Source organism: Melospiza georgiana, chromosome 6, assembly GCF_028018845.1.
Source record: "Melospiza georgiana isolate bMelGeo1 chromosome 6, bMelGeo1.pri, whole genome shotgun sequence".
Taxonomy (NCBI): Eukaryota; Metazoa; Chordata; class Aves; order Passeriformes; family Passerellidae; genus Melospiza; species Melospiza georgiana.
In genome coordinates, this window is record NC_080435.1 from 32,882,434 (window position 1) to 32,897,599 (window position 15,166).

General features: G+C 32.3%; 1 protein-coding gene across 1 annotated transcript in view; it reads right to left on the reverse strand.

Annotated features, from left to right (window-relative positions):
* Positions 1–15,166, reverse strand: part of RYR3 (ryanodine receptor 3) — a 198,456-nt gene that overhangs the window by 33,646 nt on the left and 149,644 nt on the right. The window contains exons 67-74 of the mRNA XM_058025703.1: positions 13,850–14,090; positions 13,447–13,534; positions 13,239–13,331; positions 8,389–8,403; positions 5,186–5,356; positions 4,668–4,727; positions 3,407–3,538; positions 2,463–2,575 (exon numbers count right to left, since the gene is read on the reverse strand). Coding sequence (XP_057881686.1) covers positions 2,463–2,575; positions 3,407–3,538; positions 4,668–4,727; positions 5,186–5,356; positions 8,389–8,403; positions 13,239–13,331; positions 13,447–13,534; positions 13,850–14,090 — 913 coding nt within the window. The remainder of the gene's footprint in view (positions 1–2,462; positions 2,576–3,406; positions 3,539–4,667; positions 4,728–5,185; positions 5,357–8,388; positions 8,404–13,238; positions 13,332–13,446; positions 13,535–13,849; positions 14,091–15,166) is intronic.

Consider the following 15,166-nt stretch of genomic DNA (forward strand, 5'->3'; position numbering starts at 1 on the left):
TTTAATTAATTTAATTGAAAAATATATATATTTTTAAATATAGCTATTTGTTTTGTGTCTACAAAACTTTTCATCAAAAGGAGTTCTCGGAATATTTGTGGCAGAAGTTAAAGTAATTTGTCAGTGATTTAACAAACACTTTCATATCAACAGACATGTCTGTTTCTGAAATATCTTACTGAAATTCCTAAAAACTGATAGACATTAGAGTGAATTTTGCAGAAAATTATCTTAAGCTCTGAGATTAAAATTAAACTATACTGAAAGCCATCTAAATATCTGGAAAATTTTCAAAAGAGTAAGCTTATTATTTACTGAAGATTTATCTTTTCTAGGATAAAGGAAAGGTTAATACTATAATATTTGTTTACTGCACTTTAAATGAATTGATTCTAGCATCAAAGAACTAACACTCCCAATACAAAGCTGCAACTAAAATGAAGAAAGAGACAAGATAGAGGGCTGCATTTTAAACTCTGGATCAAAGAGATTTAAATAGCTCCTAGAACAAATCATACTCCACTTGAAATAATCTCCCAAGGGTTCAGGCATGTCTGAGCAACGCTGTCAATTTAGATGATGGAGATTGTTATAATAGTGTGATAGCCTTATTTTCCTGTCAGGATCCTATAATTTGTCTAGGAAAAAAGTGACTATAAGCTAGTGAACTTTAAAAAACTTTGGTTTGAATCTGTCAGTTGAGAAATATACCCAGAAGTTTGCTCGTGGCAGCAGGATCAGGATAGATGACCTTCAAAGGTCCATTCCAACCCAAACTTTTCCACGACTTTAAGATTTTAAGTTTAAACCGTGTTTTCACTCTTGTTTGTTTTGAAGTGCAGAGAACACAATTAATAGACAAAAATACTTTTATGAGGGTTCATTTTTAGCAACTACAAAATGAAATAACAGGGTAGATTTGCCTCATATTCATATTTAAATTAGGAGTAAACTGCTCCACAAAATCTTCCAAAAGTTTGAGAACAAAAAGATTGAGGAAAGTTTTTAACACAAAAACATTTTTTAAAAAATTACAGACATGTAAATGTTCAATTTCAATATGGTATTATTCCATATTTTATTGAAAATTAAAAAGTCAAGAATTTAAAGATTCATAACCCACTTTGCCTCTTGGAAAGTGTTCTGTCAACCTCAAATATAAAAAATAAAAGTGGGTGCTTTGTAAGGCAAAAAAAGGAGGAGGCCTTTTAACATTTGGGCAGTCATGCATTTATTCTAAACATTTTAAGAATTTACAAACACAGAATATGGTTGTGAAAAAAAAACTTGCTCATAAAACAGTTGCACTGAAATGGTGTTTCTTCATACCACTTCCTCTTGTTTTGCCAAACACAGCTCTTGAAGATGCAAAGATTGATACTGGGCAGTTTTTTATGTTGTATTTAATCCTCTCCATTTTTTGGTTCTTTAAAGATGGCCTGGTGGTAGCATAATAACTTGGAGAAGTTATTATAGTCTAGAACGACTCATTTTTGTAAAGGAAGGTTGTGTGCTTTTTATGGTATAAACTGCCTTTTTATTTGCCCAGTGCAAACCTAGTATTCCTCCAGCGTGTTAGTGGCACAGCTACAGACCTTCAGCTAAAGACCTTTACAGCAAGTGCATAAATTTTCTTTAATAAACGGATTTTAAAATCCAACACAACCCTTCAGTTAAAGACTTTGCCAAAAATCTTTGAATAATAATATTAAACACAAAAAGTGAAAAATTGCAGGAGGAGAGAAGCAAGCCTAATTAAACATGCGCTTAACTTTTATCTGAATAAAACTCAGGTTTTTTGAGAAGAAACAGAGTAAAGGAAGTTACTCCAGTAATATATCATCTTATTACTCTGCTTAAAGCAGTAATTGGATCCAGGCACAGGATGCATTTTATTTTGGAATTTGTGGTATATGCATTCAACTGGAATAAGAAGCAGAGTCTAAAATATCATTGTTATATCCCAATAGTCACTTTAATTCATATAACATTCTGATGTAGTAGCTGAAGATTGGCCCAGACAAGCTACAGAGCATGAAGTGTTCATGCAAGAGGAGAGGAAGAGCAAAATTAAAAAAAAAACAAAAACAAAGACAAAACACAGGAGAATAAAGAGTAAAACACAGGAGAATAAAGAGTAAAAAGAGCAACAAATCAGAGACAAAAAATGGACAGAAACAGCAACATCTGAATGGTTTTCACAGACAAGTTGAGGAACTATACAGAATAACTGACAAAAATGAAGCATGTAATTCTTAGGGTGTTTTCCCACTCAGATTATTTGCCATGAGACGACTATTTTGCTCCTGTGAGGAATTAGCTGATGACTAATCAATTCTTGTCTCTTAAAATTACATACACGTAACAATCAACAAACACCTAGGTAAACACACAGGCAGTATTTACACTCAGTAAATAATGCAAACAAAAGTTATGAAGAAATAAACCTTTCAGCCACTTACCTTGGCAGGTTGTATAATGGTGCCATTCTGAAACATGCAACAACAGCCCTTTTGCGTTGTTTTGACAGGAGTTTGTGCCAAACAGCTTTTTTTGATCTCAGTGGTTGTTCAACCTATAGGAAAATATCTTATAGTATATGCAATGGAAACTTTTCAACTTTCATCAAAAAATTTTCTATACAGCTAGTGGTTGGCTAGTTAGCAAAGTAGAAAATGTTACCAATGCTCTGCATCATCTGATAAAAATGTTCTTTTGGGGTTTTATTTTTTTTATTATTAAGGAAAAATACTGGGGACCTTCTATATAGAAATCTCTCCGTTAACTCAGACAAGAATATTAAATATGTTAGAATACCTCATGTGGGACCACTTGGTAAATTTCAAAAGTTATTTTTTCTCTTTCTAACAATGCATATTCAGTTGTTCACGTGAAGATATTTCTGTGTTATATAATTTGTGAATGGAATGGATTAACTTCATGAGGAAGAGCACAAACTCCTTTATTTGAATTGCCTCAACTGGATGAACAGGCAAGCAAGTCAAAAGTTGCTACAGCATCCTATGCTGCAGAAATTGGAGACAGGCTAAATCAATATATCAAAAATAAGCGCACAAGCAAACATCTCTTCCTAAAATCAAAATGGTTTTCTGCTACAGTATGGAAATAATTTGTGTGCTTTACTTCATATGACTGTTCATGCAGTTTTGCAGAAATATATCTTGAGCTTTCCCTGCAGCTAAATGGAGGCACTTCAACAGATTACATTGAAAACTTTCATATATGCACATCTGTATGTGCATGGGTACTTGCATCACACATGCACAAACCCCTAAGTTCTATCTGGACACTTTAATGATGGCAGTCACTGTACTTGAAATAATCTCTACCAGGAAAAACCTCTTTTTTTCAAAAATAAACACACTATAGACATTTGGCTTTTTACCTGCTCCAGATGATACAGAGCAGCTGATATCCTCTGCACACGCTCCACATTTTTCTCAGGGTCAGTAGGTCCATCACTCTTTAAAATGTCTTTGTACAGATTTAGCTGCCATTTCACAGCTGGATCATCAGACTGAAACCCAACATATTTCATTTGTAAGCTGCTGAATGAAGGCAATGAATTTGACTGACACTACTTCTACTCCCATCGTATAATAAAGAAACTTATAAATATCCTCAGTTTCTGTCCCCTTTCAGACCAAATTAACATCTGCTAGCTGGTCCAAAAAATGGCACTGATTCCACATATTATTGGACAATTGAATTAAATTCTTAAGCAATGTTCTATATTGTTATTTCATTAAACCAAATAAAGTACCTTACAACTTATTTAAAATAAGGAAGCAGATTTAGTACTGGGATTGAGTTCAGTTTGCAGAACCTTTGTACTGAGAGTGTAAAGCTGTTTTTTGGAGTCTGGAAAAGACAGCTGGAATTTCAGTAGGTGAAGAATTATAGCCAAAGTTTTTGGTTTTTTCTTTTTTTTTTTCCTTAAAGACAGAAATAGGAAAACCACATTAAAGTACTTCTTGTGCTCATTTTAATATATGCAAGCATAAATTTATAGCAAATGGACAGTCAACTTCCATGACAGGTAAGTGAGTTACTTTTATTGTGTTCAAACACTGTAGGCAATGATCTGAACTATTTTTAATTTACAGATTGATGAGGAGTCCATAGTGGTATTACCTTTGACTGTGTATTCAGCATATGAATTGTAGGAATATAAATATACTTGTAAAACTCACAAGTGCGAAAATGACAAAGCTTTTAATATTTTATTATAGTCACTTTAAAATGCATATATTTTTGGAAACACCTAATTTAATCATTATTGAAAGCTAGATTCAAGCAGAAAAGCTGAAGTAGTAGTTTCAATTTTATTTTCTTCTTGGATCAAGTTGTAATTCTAAGTAATTAGAATTCTAAGTAATTAGACCTTTAAGACTACTAGTATCTCAATTCTTCACACTTGTCCTATACTACAGATCTTCCAGAAACTTTACTATACCAAACAAAGCCACAAATAAGGCATTTATTGCAATCAAATATCAGGAAGAATAATTTTTAAATGGAAACATTTCTAATAGTTTTCTGGATTATTTTTGTTACTGTATCACAAAAAAATCCCCAAAAAATGATTGCACCTTCAGTGTTTTGAAAGTGCACATTAGCATCTAGGACAGATTTTTCTATATTACCTTTTCCTGCAAGTGTAAGTTGTTGCGTAGGTGTTCTTTGACTTCCTCATCTGTGTCCCTCTGTCGAAAGGTAGAAGTATTTTTCAGATCAGATTATGATTCATTTCACAAGAACTTTTACAACATAGAGCAGTTCAGATTTCAACATTGAAATTTAAACTCTTTTGCTTTCGAAGTATGTAAGATGCCAGAAGGGGCAAAGGCTTAATTTAACCATAAAACAATGGTTAAACTTTGAAGGGAATTAAAGCTAACTAATTGTAGTTCAGTATTTGGTGCAAAAGAACATGAATATATAAAACTGCATATGGTACACAAGTGGAAAATAACAGGATAAGTATGGCTCCTCTATATACCCTCTTTTTTAAAAAAAAAAAGCACAATAATTAGCAGCTATAATTGCTTATAGTACATACAGATATTTAATCATATTGACTGCTTAGGTTTCTATGCTCCAAAATTAATTTTAGAAAGTTCTGCTTATTTTTGCATTAAAAACTATTAAAACACACACTTACATGGCTGTATCTAGCCTTAGCCAAAGAGATGAGCTCTTGGTCTCCAGGAGTGCACATATTCAAACCAATAGGAAGCATCTTTTTAAGTGCAGCCACAATCAAGGATGTTTGTATGGAGTACAAATCCCCTCTACGTTTTGATTTCTTCCTCTCTTGATCTTGTCCTCCAGACTACAAGTTAAAAAAAATTAAAAGGGGGAAAAGAAAAGAAAAAAAGAAAAATTACTTAAATTTTCTGATCACACATTTCTCCAACACGCTCTTCCCCTTATGGTCTGAGGAAACTATGTTCCTGATGTAGTACAAATAATTAAAAATGCAGCACTAGAGGAAGGGTGTATAGGCTTGGTCAGAAAATGTAAAGAAATACTTTTGGTGTGCACCAGTGCAGAAACTGCAGTAAGAGTAATGTGGTAATAGGAGTCACACACTTTTGTGTGCATTCATACATATTAGTTTGACAATACTTTCCGGATCTTACCTTTCAAATCAGAAACAACCCTACAATTAAAAGCTGAATCATTCTCAGGGGACATTATTATTTGTCCAATGCTACAGAGACAAATTTAGGATGTTTACCTTTTTGTAAGAGATTTGTATAAAGATAGTTATCCAGGGTCTGAATGAATGAATATTGCCTGACTTGTCTCATCTGAAAAACAGTATTATTTAAAAGGCTTTGATTCAATGTTATAAAGTGCCAATTAATTAGTGCCTCTGGGAAAGTGCTGCCCTTTGGCTTTGAATAATATGAATAAATTTGGGAAAAAAATTTAAAATTTTGTATCTTTGGATATCATCATGAATAGGAAAACAAAAGAGACAGAAGTAAACAGCACAACAGAATAACATCTGCCCTATCTTCTTATGACAGACACTGTACAACATATTTCACATCCAACTTTTCCTTTATGAGACAGAGAACCAAAACCTTTCAAACAGACCCATATACTTAATGAACACACAGTAAACAGCAACAACATCAAACAGCCCAGTTCTGAATTCTGTACCCAGATTAAACTCCTACTTATACTCAAGGGGAGTTTTGCTTAAGATAAGATTTCAGGACTAGGCCTCCAGGCTCATACAACACTACAAAATTACAAATTTCTAATTTTTAGAAATTTTTAAAAATTACTAAATGCTTTCATTTAACCCTCCATATCTTTTCCCTTCTGTCAATTAGGATTTAAAAACTACTGTTCTTATAATAGATTGTGTAGTTCCACATAAGGATACAGCAGAATCCATTGCAATTCATTATTTCCCAATTAATGCCTCACTATTATCACAGTAATCACTTGAAGAAAAAAGGCAGCTGTACATATTCTATTTGGTGATAAATTTTGGCAAATTCTGTCTTCTAGATGGGAAATCTCCCATCCCATTGTGTTAAGTCTTTTGAAGTGTGAAGGAACACGCAATGGATGTGGCTTCCTTTCTGAAGGAACTAACAATTGCAGGAGAGTACTTGGCCTCAAAGCTTTGCTTTTCAAAGTGCCTTAGAAATAGTGATGCAATGGCTTTAATAATGACATTATTTGTACTCTACATTGACAGCAGACAAACAAATCCCACAATGTATCACTGTACTCCAGTGGCGTCACTATGCATCTTAAATAAAGAATAACCAAATATGTAACAGATATATTTTTAAAAGAAAAAAAAAGGAATGGGAGGTATACTGGTTTCTGCATCTTTTATGCCAGTGGACATTTTGCACATGCAATTTTCTTTATGTTCATATGAAATTAATAAGATTGTGAACCTTAAAACGAGAATTTTCAAAACATGAAAAGAAGATCCATTCTGCCTTTGCCATAAATTCTGCTGGCTGTGAATTCACTTCTCCAGCTGCTAAATGTATAAATAGAGTCACAGACTGAAACCTAAATGACAATGGAATTTTGTCTCTTTCAGCTCTAATTTGCACCCATGTACACACCATACCTGTATTGCATATGTAAAGAGCTTTAAATCAGATATATTTTGCCTAAATAATTAACTGTGCTATAAGGATCTCAACAGGAGGGATGATATAATTTGGTTGCCTAAAAGCATGTAATAGTCTTACTTGTCTGAGGATTTAAACATACAAATGGATATTTCTGAAAAAAATCCATATACCAAAAACCAATTAAGATTCTTTAGTAGATTAATAATAACTAAATACACAATGAAAAGAAAGAAATAATTTATTTACACTAAAAAATCAGCTAAAAATGGTTAAGATTATAGATATAATATTTTCTGAATTTCCATCCCCCTTTGAGCTTCTGTTCTTTGACATTACTATGAGGGCAGTCATTAAATCCTACTCTGTATACCTGGAAAGTTTGACAATAGCAAAGCATGAAATCAGGTTATTAGTTTAACAGAGCTTCTCCCTTTTTAACTCATGTCTCCAGTTTAATTGATTAAAAGCTCTTCACAGCATCATGTATGCTTATCAGCACACAGGGTAAAGGGAAAGATGAAAGGATTTATGCTCCATTTTGCTGCTTATTCTACTTCACCCATGAAGAATGCACCATAGGTCAGAAAGTACTCGTCTATTTCAGAAATTCATATTAAAAAAATAATATGAATGATGCAAAGGAAAGTGACCTGTAGTTCACTGAAGGAAAAGAAACATTCAAATACATTAAATACATAAAAGAAATAAGTGTTATTCTAAAGCTGTGTCACGCCCCACACCTTTAGTAAAAACCATTTTACTTTTGGAAAAAGCTAGAATTTGAACTGTATATCTTATTTAAACTTATTGGATTGAATACAATCTTCTATTCACCTACAAATGGGGTAGAGGTTATAGCACATTTCTCTCAAATATTCTTCTTGAATATTATAAGCCAAATACATCTTTCTAATGACTCTACTTAGACATTACTTTTACAATGTCTACTTCACTATTTTAGCAAAAAAATAGAATGCAGAAGAACAGCAGAGGCAGAATGTACATCTAAAATAGTTTTTAAAAGGTAGCTTTAGTACATTTTCACATTAAGCAATATTTAGGAGTGCCAAAGGAAATTTTATCTGCTCTGGTCAAAGACTGCCACTTTAGCTGGGACAAAATTTATAGTAGGTGGAACCTGGTGCTTCACTTTGTGACGCCACTGCTATGATCAATGGAAGGAGTGCTTGGAGCCTGATCATCTCTAAATCTAAAACAAAGACACATCATGCACTTTGACCTGTACCTTTACTTGCATGGCCTGTATGAAAGAAAAATAAAAGGGAAAAAAAAGCATAAGTAAAAGAGATGAAAGGATGATAATTTTACAAGTTTCTTATAAACTTACTCAGCTTTATGAGGACAGTAAAAATACAGTAAGCTCCTAGGTAAAACAATAGATTGTAAATGCATAACCAAAGGAGATCTTAGTGAAATCAGCTTAATCTTTATTGAATGATTGAACTTCTGAATTTCTATTGCTGTTCTACCATACACTTCCATTTGTTGCTTTCACATTTAAGGACACCCAGTAAGTTAACCTATCAATACACTGAGATGATTACTGCATCTCTTCCCGATTTTGTTAAAAGAATAATGGTGTCTGGAACTCTGCATAATCCAGTAATGAAAAATATTCACATTTTCACAAAAACAGCTCTTTCTACCTCTTTTCCCCACCAAAATATATTTGAGAAAAAAATGTGTTTAGAAATCAAACTATCCCTGGCAAGGTATAGCACTTAATTTACAGATGTATTTTCCCATTGCATAGCTAATTACTCTTTCTAAGACAGCCTGAGAGAAAACTTCAGCTTGCATCTCTCAGCAGTACCCATTTTAAAAACAATATTATAAACTCAGCTGTAACTCTCATATATAGAGAGGATTCTTCCCATTTATTATATTAATACTATAAATACACTCCAATAAATATCTATTCCATAGTCAACATTATATTTTAATTTTGTCAGGAAATATTAAGAAAATGATGACAAAACCATTTATTTATGGCAAGATAAAACAAACTATTACTGAACAGAATCCTCAACCAGGCATAGGAAAATACTATAGAAAGCTGTTGGTTAAAAGCAAGCAGAAAAGAACCACATACAAGCCCTCACTTCTGTCATTCTGCCCTAAAAGTAACTTCGTTTTCTTGTGATACCTGAATAAATTTCAAAATGTTGATGCCAAGGTATTAAAATCTTTTTATAGCCTACTCGATTTATATCACACAGTAAGAAAAGCAGGTACAAGTAAAGAAAAACAAAGGACTAATATTCAAATTAAGAGTCAGAATCTTAGCATCTTATAATATTTAATACCTTGAGCAAATAGCATATTTTAATTTAAAATTTCAGTTGTGTGAAATATGTAGATGCTGCATAGACATGGCTCAGCAGGTATATACAGATGTATGTATACACTAAAGGTAAGGAAATGTTAATTATATTTAATTTATTGTAGCTGACCATAAAAATAATCCATTCCTGATTTACCTCAGTATATCCAAAAAAAATGCATTCTATGCAATTGAAATACTGTCAAAGAGGACATCTAGAATTCCTGAAGAAAATACTAACATAAAATCCTCTAACTATTGTAAATCTGCAAACAATATGTACTACATGTTACAGATGGGCACAAACAACCATTGTGTTTCATAGTAAGAACTTGCATTTTATGATGGCCTCTAACTTCTATGATAAGTTTACTCAATCTATTCTTAACAATAGCTTATAAAAATTAATAAGGGTAAGTAAAAAAAAAACTCCAGTAAGATTTGTAAATGTTTAGCAACTGAAGGTGTACATCTAGCCACACATTCATTTAGATTCCAAAACTGAAACAGAAAAATAGCCCACATACATGTTACACAATTATTATGTACATGTGAATGTATACATTCAGTCTTCTATCCCAGTTAAATGAAAAACACTATAGGACATCATTTCCTCTTAACCAAAAGGCTATTTTATCAAGAAACCTATGAAGGGGTCCAAAATAACAGACTAGTGGAGTTGAACGTGTTTAAATTCTCCATTTCAACGCTTCTATCACAAATCTGGTATTTCAATGTGATCTAAGTTACCAGTCTCTCTCAGACTGGAAGTTCTCTAACTTACCATTCCCCTCCGAGCATTCTGCTGCCATATTTTTAGAAAAGAAAAATTAAATTCTCAGCTGTTAATACATTTATTTGAAAATCTAGTAACAAAGTTAATATAGTATAATAAAAATACAATGGATACTTAATTAATTTCTTGATTTTAATGATGAGTAGTTTGTTACCATGGAAATTAGCTACCACCAATAAGTAACTTAATGCTACTCCTTTCTCCTTTGCTTTCTTTTATGGCATGTAAGGATATAGAACCTTCTGTACAGGATATACTACACCTTACACTCTGATAGCACCCCAGTATTTTTATCAGGAACAACACTGAATCCCTGTTACCTAAGGCAGTGTGAGGTCAGCCTGGGCCTTACTCCTTTGGGGGATCACAAAATGCTCTGTCCTGGGCCCACTGCCAATAGCCAAAGTTCCTATTCAGTTTTCTATACTTTGTCATGCTTGATAAATATTGGATAAGATAGCTTCCACGAGAAATAATGTGAATAAAGAGGAATAAGTGATAGAGAGGAAAGAGCTAATTATTAGGTAAACTTGCTACTTTTTGAGATAAACCTTAATATTAAAGCAAGAAATTATAATGTTCCCCAATGTAATGTCCTCTACTGATCAATGTCTAAGGATAGAAATAAATATCAAACCTGCAAGAAAACTTGAAATTCAGTTACTTAGAGAATTTCTTGTTTATTTTAACCTACACAGTCTTAAAAAAAGCCAACAAAACAGATGTAAATCTATAATTTATTGGATGTGCTGGGTTTAGACCATTTATATTTTATATTATGAAATATTAGCAATTTCCTGCTCAGAAATCATATATAGAAAACCAATACAACCCTTCTAAAGGACACTTCACATATTTCTTCATGGTGTTCAAGTCGTCATGAAACAAGCATCTAAAATATCAACTGTTCTGCAATCATGCCTGCCATTACAGTATCATATTAATAAAATATTCAATCATGAACAATACAATATTTTCTTTCTTTCTTTATTAGCAGTAACCATGCACAGTGTCCTGGAACACCATAAATTGACATTGATTTGCTTACAAAAAATTATATGCATACAAAATCCCCAGAATCTCTCTGTACTATATACCCATGGAATAAAAACATATTTACATATGCATCTACACCCCTGTTACAAATATATTAATACAATTATTCATACATAGTATATTTGCATACTTAAATATACACATTAGACTTTTGAAAATATAATCTCAAAGTCAGATTTGGGTAATAGAGATTACTGATGTTAAATTCCTGTGATATTATCAAAATCCACTCCTGATTTACCTCAGTATATCCAAAGGAAATGTATTCTATGCAACTGAAATACTCTCAAAGAAGAGATCTAAAATTCCTGCAGAAAATACTAATATGAAATCCTCTAACTATTGTTAGTTAGAGGAGTACAGTAGGAGACCCTACCTATTCCTTATTTTGTAAAGACATGCCTTTTATTCCTGCTATACCAGACTTACAAAAATATGGCACTAACACTTTACTTCATATTATCCTGTTATTAGTACTCAAGTGGGACACAGTTTAGATTAAATATACTGTTTCTAATCTATGGTGTCTAAAAAATGGAAGTACATCTATTTTTTCATCTCCTCAGGCCAGCTGTAATTATGAATGTTGAAATACACATAATAAATGGGTGTGCAATGATTGCCATATGACAAAAGTACAGACCTATATATTCTAGTCTGTTATATTGTGCAACTGCTCCTCAAATAGCCTGGATGTGCCCACTATATGTCTTGTTAATAAGGATGATACAAACATTCCAATTCTATCAAACAATTTTGATAAGCTGCATCTTAACAACAAGAAAGAGGTTAAAAATTTCCTTGTCTCTAAATAGAGAATTCTTTATAAAGTTGGACTTGTTTTTCAGAGCTGGTCACGAACTAATGATGAACAGATAATAACATTTTTGCTTTATAACAGATAATAATATTCCAATATCAGGGTTGAGCTTAGTCAGGTGTCAAAACTTAAAAAATTCACAGGAAAAAAGACAAAGAAAAAGCTTGGGTTTTAAACACATTTTAAAACACATTTTTAAATATAATTAAGAAATGTAACAGTACATTTTATCTGGTTCTCTATTGCTTGAAAATGGACTTACAGTAGCTAGGTTTCAGGAAAACAACATATAGTGAAATACAAAACTTTAAATGATACTTCTCTGTCACACCTTCAGAACAGGATTACTCCAAAATCATTACAAGTAGGAACAAAAGAAAGGGTTTCTTCAGTATATTTACCAACAATAATTTGGAATTAGACTTCATCTGGCTTTAGCTGAGTAAGGCAATATTCTCAGCTAAGGTCAAAGCAGCCTTTGACAATTACCTTGACAATTTCCTTATTGTACAGGTAACAAGATGCACTTTGAAGCCATCATATCAGCATCTTGTCATATTGAAAATCAGCAAAAAATAGATGAATGTCTTAATTGATAAGAAACAAGAAAAATGGTGCACATGTAGCAACATTATATATTTAAAGAGGTATATGTAAAGAGATCTGTGCTCCATCAAAGCTGACAGAACAAAGAGTATAAATATATATCGCATACAGTACAAAAATGATGAGGCAATATTTCTTCACTTGCTTTTATAAAATAGTCCACCTTTTTCTTTCCTGAATCTTCAATAACCCACACTTTATAATACAGCCCGTATTTTCTTATGTGTACAACTTTTCAAATCAATACTTATTTTAATCTTATGTCTATGAGTATTAGCAGACATTTAGTAAGTAATTCTAAGGTACACAGACTATATTTTGCATATTAGTTGTCACATCTGTCATCAAGAAGCAAAACTATTTTTCTTCTAACAGCAAAGCAACTGCAATCTTAGTAGATTTTCAGAGCCTTCTTTCAACATAATAAACACACAGTGTTGATTTACCTGATCCACAATTTTTTTATTAACTTACTTTAGACATCTTGCTCTTGGTGTCTCCTGTTAAAAATGCCAAATTGTTGATTTCATTCTGAATCACAAAATTTTGTTCTTCTCTTTTAAAATTCTAAAGGAAAAAAAAAAAAAAAACAAATCACCAGAAGTTTAACTTATCTGCACGTACAAACATTTATATTTAAAAATAGAATGAAATTAAAGGAAAAGTGCACATTTTATCTTACATGTGATTTACACCAAAGGATAAAAACTTCAGCCACCATTCGAAAGAGTTCATCAGAATCCGCATCCGGTTTCTTTAGCCAATTAGCTCTAATTACAAAAATAAGAGAAATTTAAAAGAAGATACTTAAAAGAAGACAGTTTAATATAATGATCCCTATTTAATAGATCAGGTAACATTTTTCTAGTTAATCTAGGAATTTGCATCTGAGCAAAAGGTATTATTTAAAGGTACAGCTTTCTTTAAGAATTTTAAATTATTCAGGATTAAGATTTAAGAATCTAAAACATGCAGGATTTGATTCTCACTCTAAGATTAAGTGAACTGTGTTCTTCCTGGTTGTCTGATCATAGATTCCAGTATATTAAGTAATAAATATGAGTTTAATTATTAGGGTTTTTTACCTGTTGTTGTCAACATAACGTATCAACATTGGATAGAAGGCATAAAGGTCTCTACAAAGTACAGCAAACTCATCAAGAATGAGTAGCTCAGCTTCTTGGGTGTCATTTTTATTGTCTGCTTTCAGTTGCTCTTCTTCCATCACTATTTTCATAGCTTTTTTCTTCAATTTATCCAGTGTTGGAATAAAGTGAGATCTGAGAAGATCAGGTCTGGCTTTGCTGATGATGGGTTGAGCATAAACTATACATGAAAATATAGATAATTCTATGAATAATGCATAACTGGTGTTTTTCATTGTGTTAACATGAATGCTGAAGTTCTAGGAACAGTAAAGTTTATGGGGCTTCATGAATGTTACACCATAAAATTATTAATAAAACTATGAATGCAGCTTCATAAAAACTGTCTGCTGTGAGATTAAAAGACTGTAGATTTGGATTATAAGTATTTCAGTCGAATATAAATTAAACTGTCATCGTTTTAGCAAGTGCCATGTCTCTAAGTAAGAACCTAAACAAAATAAGGATTGAGACACAAAGTCCTCAGAAAAATACTTTTTGTTTTGTTTGGGGTTTTTTTTGTGTCTGGGATGGCTTTTTTGTATTCAATGTCAGAAAACCACCAGAAGATACTGTTCTGGAAGAAGTCCTTTACTTCTCTGCTACTTCTCTGCCTTGGGCAAGTTAAAATGAAGAGAGTGAGTGAGTAAATCAAGGTCATAGATCGACTTTGTACAAGTACTTCTATGCAAACTATTCAAGTCAAAATGCAAACTACTCAAGCCAAAAAATCCTTGCAAGGACAACATGAGTATATTATCACCTTATGTAGATGAACAATCAGTACAAAACTGCTGGAAACACTCTCTACAACTAAACAGCAAACTTCTTGCTAAATTTTGATGGAATCCCTGGTATTATTTAAGACCTTCTAGCATTTAAAACACCAAAAACACAGTACTAATGGGTACTGGTTACTCAAATTTAGCAGGAAATTATTAACTTTACATAGATTTTCTTGAACTGCGTTATTGCACATTATATTCTTACATTGTATAATATGAATGATAAAATTTGGATATGGTAAACTTCTTTAGCAGGATAAATACTATATCTTACGTGATATTCACATATTTATTCAGGCAAACAAACTAATTTTGAACTTGGGTTACTCCTGAGGTTATTTCACCATTTGCACTTTCTTTCCATGTTGTCCTGATATTTCATGAATATAATTCACTCTATTCAGGAGTTTTGAAAATCAATAGAATTCACAACTCCAAATTAAGCACTAAGGGTCTTATACAGTGCATAGAG